The following is a 7459-nucleotide window of genomic DNA, read 5'->3' on the forward strand; positions in this document are numbered from 1 at the left end:
AATCGTTCGTGTATAGTGTGAATAAAACTGGTGACAAAACACATCCTTGAGGGGCCCCTGTATTTGTTGTGATGTATGTCGATGAAGAATAAAGGAAGGAAGCCTCCAACTCAGTCAGACTCAGCCGTAAGATCCACAAACAACACTCAACAGAGGAGGCGTCATCCCGAGACCTCCAGTTTTTCTGAAGAGGACACCGCCATAGACATGGTACTGGACTCTGTAGAAAGCTCTCCTGTCATCTTTTCTAAGCATGCTGATAAAATGAGTCACTTCTCAGATTCAGGCCCTATGGAAATAGATACTTCACGTTGATAATAACTTATAGTAGGTGAAGTTTTTACAATTTATAAGCATGCTGTACTTTAAAAATATGGCATCAATAGAAAATTGACAAATTTGACCCTAGTGTCAATTACATTTTTGGCCAATATCTCCATTTGTGGATTGCGAAAAGTCACTCATTTTGTCAGCATGCCTCACAATTCTCAGTCAGATTCTGTCTGCTGGGACATTTCAGTAACCCACTTTCAGCACTTTTTAAGGACCACCGGGCGAATGTTGAGTTCCTGCGTGCTGTCGGCATCGCTGACCGTTTATGAAGCCACAGCGCCAGAAGAGAGAGAGAGAGAGAGAGAGTCAGATTCTGTCAGATTCCTCGTCTTTCCTCACTTCACTCATCAACTTCACCCCAAAACCCTAAAATGGTCAAGCCTCGGGTAAGGATGCGCTCCTTGATCCTTGGCTGAACAGGAAAAGCGTGCTGTGTTGACATGCCCGCCTAGGCGTGTCCTATCTTGTACCGTAGTTGATGTAGACGTCCCAGGAAAAGCGTGCTGTGTTGACATGGCCGCCTAGTCCTAAGCACGTCCTATCTTGTACCGTAGTTTATGTAGACGAGACGGGAAAGGAGCGGGTGGATCTTTTGGCCAAGGATTCCTGGTCCCTTCTGTTGGGATCAGTGAAGAACACTCTCCCCTTTTTTTTCATAAGAGTTTTACAGCACTTGCAACACAATAAGGCCATATGTGTGCCGAAGATTAGAGGTGTTAAAAAGTGTTACAAGGGAGTAACATACGATACAAAAAAAAAGAGATCGGGACTATAAATGTTTGATAGGAAAGAAGGAGCAAACCACATCAGGGCACCCGCCAACCACCCACTCTCCTGTAGACAGACTTCAAAAGCCAGGTTAAAAGCTACACCTCCAGTCTGTGAGAGGAATAAATGGAGTCACCAAATTCCAGACAAAACAAAGTTACTTTAATTCAGGAAATCAGATCTAGCCTCCATATAGACATATGTCCCTGGACACATAATACATGTATAGAGTAAATTCTATACCTCCTGCAGGGAGATGAAAAACCCTTTTGGGTTGGCTGTGATCCCCACCTAGGTGACCTAAATCTGACACATCCTAAGAGAATGTCCCAACTTTGGAGAGACCCAAAGGAAATAATTTAATGCACTGTAGTAGTATAGTAGAATTTGTTCCTCTTCGTTCATCCCAACAAAATTCTCGATTTCATAAAGACATTTGTAAAGCATGCTGACAAAATGAGTTACTTCTCAGATTCGGGCCCTATGGAAATAGATTATTATATCATGCTTTTAACTTATAGAAGGAGAAGTTTTTATAATTTATAAGTATGAAATAATAAAAGCCATGTTACTTTATAAGTATGGCATCAATAGAAAATCAACAAAGTTGACCCTAGTGTCAATTCAAATTTTGGGCCAATATCTCCACTTGTGGGTCTTGAGAAGTACCCGGTAACTCATTTTGTCTGCACGCCTCACGTCGGCCTTTACCACAAGACAGAGATAGAACCACCGGTACAGAAGAACACAGATAGCTCGAATTCGTCAGGTCCGGCCTCGGAAGTTCGAGGGATCCGTAGTTCCAGGGATATCTTACAAAGATAAAGAAGGGGGAAAAATAACGAGACCGCAGGCACATTTCGACAGATGCATGATTTTGAGTCTTCTGTGTTCGACCTATCTGTGTTATACTGTATACTGTAGTATACATAATGTTGGACCTATCTGTGTTATACTGTATACATAATGTTGGACCTATCCGTGTTATACTGTATACATAATGTTGGCGAAATTGTTAATGAAAGTATCCAACAAGTAACAAGTGAACCGACAAGTAACAAGTGTTTATTAGTTTATTCCAGTCGGACGCACAGAACAAACATGAATTTACAATTAGCAACAATAAGAAAACATATTGACAAAATGACTTTTCATCTTTTTCTTACTTTCTTAGAAACACGTTCCTTCTCTCAAAACACATTCTCTCTCTCTCAACCCCAAGTCTTATCACCTTTTCTCTCTCTCTCTCAACCCCCAGTCTTACTACCTTTTCTCTCTCTCTCTCTCAACCCCCAGTCTTACCACCTTTTCTCTCTCTCAACCCCCAGTCTTACTACCTTTTCTCTCTCTCTCTCTCAACCCCCAGTCTTACCACCTTTTCTCTCTCTCTCTCTCAACCCCCAGTCTTACCACCTTTTCTCTCTCTCTCAACCCCCAGTCTTACTACCTTTTCTCTCTCTCAACCCCCAGTCTTACCACCTTTTCTCTCTCTCTCTCTCAACCCCCAGTCTTACTACCTTTTCTCTCTCTCTCTCTCAACCCCCAGTCTTACTACCTTTTCTCTCTCTCTCTCTTTCAACTCCCAGTCTTACTCTTACTACCGTCTCTCTCTCTCTCTCTCTCAACTCCCAGTCTTACTCTTACTACCGTCTCTCTCTCTCTCTCTCAACCCCCAGATCCCGATTTTGTCTTTATATTATATATCAGGAATATTTTTGGTTTCCTCTCTATAACAGTAACTCTCTACTACAACGACATTTTTTTTCTGATCCTGACCATCGATGTCGTCACAGTAATAGAGAGGCTGCACCGTAATTAGAGAACCCCCCCCCCCCCCCCCCCCCGGAATTAATAGAAAAGAAAAGTGTTAGAAAGCTGTAAGTGTATAAATATATATATATATAAATGTAAGAGAGAGAGACAGTGTCACACAGTCAGCCCACACACATGACACACTGACACGCTACGTCTTTGCACTTGGGAAAGAAGCAACATTCAGGTCTTCAGTCTCAAGATTTCAAAAATGACATTCATGATTCACAAAGATGATCATAAGTATTTTTAAAATTTCATGATCTTCAGAATTTAAAAATAAATAATCTCCATGATTTAAGAAAATAATCTTGACAATTCTTTTTCTTTTTAAATCTTGATGATTCCCCCCAAAAAATTATGGTCATTTTGAAATCTCAATTATTTAAACAAATTTATCAAGATTTAAAAAATAACGCTCTTGATTAATTAAGGGGGCTCGCTACTTACGGGACAACATATTCTCAAACCACAGACAAACTGAAGCAACTGTGGTCACAGGCAGTAAGTGTGACACAAAAGACTCAGGCTCAACTGTTGACACCCCGTCTTGTGTGACACAAAAGACTCAGGCTCAACTGTTGACACCCCGTCTTGTGTGACACAAAAGATTCAGGCTCAACTGTTGACACCCCGTCTTGTGAGACACAAAAGATTCATGCTCAACTGTTGACACCCTGTCTTGTGTGACACAAAAGATTCAGGCTCAACTGTTGACACCCCGTCTTGTGAGACACAAAAGATTCATGCTCAACTGTTGACAGCCAAAGATTCAGGCTCAACTGTTGACACATCGTCTTGACAATTGGATCGATTTTTTTTTCTCCACCATTTGTTAAAAATTCTGTAACTTGCAAAATGTCACAAATAAATAGGTGCAGGCAGCTGGCTATTTTGATTTTTGATTTTATACTTAGAAAGTATCCAAAATTGTTCTCAAAGTTTGGGATGGAATTTGATCTTTAAAAAATATTTTTGGCATGAAAAAAAAATAATCCTATAGCAAAAAGAAGGTAGCGTAAACACGGCCTCGCGGGCACTCTCGGCCTTCCGACCGCGTGGTATCGGTAAAATCGGGGTAATTCCGATCGCCGTTTCTTTGCTCTTTCGCTATAAAACACCAAACGCCATACACCTTGTAAAAGTTCAGCTTTTCCTCGTTACAATGGTGTAAGTTGTTTATATGTCCGATTATTAGGAGCTGGAGAATCGCCGACGAAAACGAAGCCCCTCGCGGTCAGAATGCGAGGTCGGCCGGTTGAAAAATTGACACGCGTGCATTCAAATGCTTCGCGGAACGAGGGGTGATTAAATACCGTCTTTTCATTGGCGGAGAACTGTAGAGCTTTAAAAGGGCTTTCCCGTGATATAAGTTTAGCCTTTGGCGTCTTTATAGAAAGCTTTAAAAAATACGGTCAAAATGTTTAAAGATCCCTTTTTACACAAAATATGTAAAATACCGACTTATAACTGGCATCAATTAAAAGATCAGTTCATTTTCTATTAGAACAAAGTTATTAACTTGGAATTATTTTTCATCAATCCTTCCGCGAGACTCAGAAAGCATGTGACCCCGCACGCGGGGTACACTACAGTATAGAGCCAACTCGCTCGCCGCGGGGGCCGGTGCGTGCCGCCGGGTCAACGCTCGGTGTTTTTGTCGAAATAACGACAGATAATCGTGTTTGAGGCGATAAAATACTGACTTGTAATGATCTCAGTCTTGAAAAAAATTAGGCTCCATATATTTGTTATAGTGATTGTACTCTGTTAATGTGGAGATGTTTAGTGCACTTGGTACTTTTTTGATTGTCTGTCAAACATGGGGTTGCAGCCAGTGACTGACTTTAACAAATTTGATCAAATTTTAAACAACTACCATTTTCTTAAAAATTGACGGAGAGGTTAAAGAATGGTACCAAAATGCTCAGTGGATATAGGCCTTTCAAACGGAACAGATACATTTGGCATACAACTAGTTTGAAAATTAAGTTTCTGGTACCTACAAAAAGTAAAACTAAGCAGCTGACCACACGTACCAACCATTTCTCTAACTACATGCCAAATTCCAAGTCTCTGTTTTGGAAAATAAAAAAATGGTGGAGAAAAAAACGCGGCATATTTATGTGAGCAAAAAGTGGGGGAAAGTCTTTTGAAATAAACAAAACAAACAAGGTTAAACATCGAAATGTTGGTACACAACGCAGAACCCGGTAAAATTGAATTCTGTTAATGCAAATCACTCAGCGACTAGTGTCAATAAAATCCAGCCCGAATGAGAGATGGGAAAATACCAAAAGTAAACAGAGCTCAGAGTGAGTGACAATCAGTCCCTGGGGCCAAAGACCTGACCCACGAGCCCCCGTAATTCTCAACATCTATTTTCATTAAAAAATAAATTTGTTTATGAATCAAAAGAATGATCTTTAGGACTTAAAAAAATTAGAACCTATATTCCCCATCTTACCCATACACATTCCAAAAACTTGTCGAGCTAATTATAAATCAAAAAGTGACATTTTCGGCCTCTTTTTAAGTCCTAACTTTGGTCTAAATTTATATCTTGCGAGAGAATGTGGCCGTCTGCAAGACCAGGCCTATTTATTGACAGCTTGTGAGTCGAGTGGTACAGTAAACGAATACCACACCAGACCTGTTGATTGACATCTTGTAACTGAAGCAGTACAGTAAACTAACACAGTAGACGCAGGCTATAGCCGTACTTCTGGTTCTAGAAGAAAAACCCCACTGTGGGCGAGTTCCCGCTGTTGGAATGCACAGGGGAAATTACCGAAAATATTCTATAAATTCTCCTGATTACCCCCCCCTTCCATATCAATAACATTTGCGCTTTAGACTACTCCTCCTTTTCTTGTCAACTTCCTAGATTATCACAAGTCGATAAGTTCGGTAAACTAATCCCAGCAAAGTTGGAAGGTAGGCCTACTGATACCTGCATCTTTTCTTCCCCAATACCGACCCACTCTGTTCTTGTGGCTAAATCCCTGTACAGAAGAATTTGAACCAGGTGGTTCGCGTGACGTACACGGCACGTCTTTCAGACAACCAGGAGTGGCAAATTTGGCCAACTTCTGCGACATCCGCTGTACGGTACCACTGAACGCTAAAAGTTAGGCCGTACACATTTTGGTGAGGTACTGCGCACGCGATGAGGCAACAAGGGGGTTCATAAACGATGACATTCAGTCAGTCAGACAAGCACGTCTTGCTCAGCCAAAAACTCACACACATCTAGGGTCAACATGGGGTCAAGGCCATGGTTAGACTGCTCTACCAACCAGGTCAACGCAAACAGAGGTCAAAGTACAGCCAAAACAAAGGCCAAATTTCCTGTGAGTCAAGGGTCAGAGTTCAACGACCAGCGTGTGACTGTGCAGTCAGGTGGAGCCAGGCAGAGGGTGTGGTGTCAAGGTCACGGTGTCCTCACGCCGCTGGAAGGTCAATCCAGGCAGGGGTCAGAGTTCAAGGCCAGGGTTGGACTGAGCTATCAAGTCGATCATGTCACTGAGCAGCTCCATCTTGTAGTGTCTGTAGTGGTGGTAGTAAGAGTTTTACGGCACTTGCAACAAATATAAATCATATAAGAGTCGAAAAATAAATGTGTTACAAGAGAGTAACAAACACAAAAAAGAAGAAGGAGAGGAAATCAGGACGATAGATGTTTGGTAGGAAAGAAGGAGCAAACCACAGCAGAGCACCCGCCAACCACACTGGTTGGACTGTCACGACAGTAATGAGAAACACAACCTACAACAACAAAAACATCAACATTTTCTTGTATGTTTTAGTCAGCTTGAAACAAAATGTTAGTAAGTGTTTTACAGTACTTGCAACACAATAAGGTCATATATAAGTGCTGAAGATTCGAGGTGTTACAAACAAACATAATAAGGTCATATAAGTGCTGAAGATTCGAGGTGTTACAAGAGAGTAACAAACATAATAAGGTCATATAAGTGCTGAAGATTCGAGGTGCTACAAGAGAGTGACAAACACACAACAGGAGGAGGGGAGATACGGTAGTTGTAGTCAGGTAAGAAGGTTTTACGGAGCTCGCAACTGCATAAGGTCATACATCAACATTTACAACAACAGCAGCAACAACGACAACAAAACCTACATACCTAGCAATCCCCTGTAAGGTGACCAACTGTTTGCCAAAGTCGGTGAGGTCGTAGGTCAGTCGGAACTCTCCGGCACAGCTACAGTGGAGCGGCATGTTGGCTTCCTTCACCTGATGTAGACAATATGGGACAGGGGGTTAGTTGGCCTCTTTCACCTGATGGATGGGACGGGGGGTGGGCTGTTAATTAGTTTTAGTAAGAGTTTTACGGCACTTGCAACACAATACGGTCGTATAAATGCCCAAGATTAGTGGTGTTACAACAGAGGTTTTTATTTTTTTGCAGAGATTTTTTAGTTCTAGTAAGAGTTTTACGGCACTTGCAACACAATAAGGCCATGTATAAGTGTAGAAGGTTAGAGGGGTTACAAGAGAGTAATAGGCACAAAAAAGAGGGGGAGG

At 41.6% G+C, this 7459-nt stretch overlaps 2 protein-coding genes across 5 annotated transcripts in view; one reads left to right on the plus strand and one right to left on the minus strand.

The window, feature by feature from the left end:
• LOC101849309 overlaps positions 1-7459 on the plus strand; it is a 45001-nt gene that overhangs the window by 13885 nt on the left and 23657 nt on the right. The gene's annotated exons all lie outside the window — the stretch shown is intronic.
• LOC106012496 (DNA polymerase epsilon catalytic subunit A) overlaps positions 4751-7459 on the minus strand; it is a gene marked incomplete at its 5' end in the record, with an annotated part of 5036 nt that continues 2327 nt past the window's right edge. Inside the window, 2 exon segments of the mRNA XM_013085591.2 lie at positions 4751-6462; positions 7059-7168. Coding sequence (XP_012941045.1) covers positions 6390-6462; positions 7059-7168 — 183 coding nt within the window.

The sequence above is a fragment of the Aplysia californica genome, unplaced genomic scaffold, assembly GCF_000002075.1.
Source record: "Aplysia californica isolate F4 #8 unplaced genomic scaffold, AplCal3.0 scaffold00389, whole genome shotgun sequence".
In the NCBI taxonomy this organism is placed as follows: Eukaryota; Metazoa; Mollusca; class Gastropoda; order Aplysiida; family Aplysiidae; genus Aplysia; species Aplysia californica.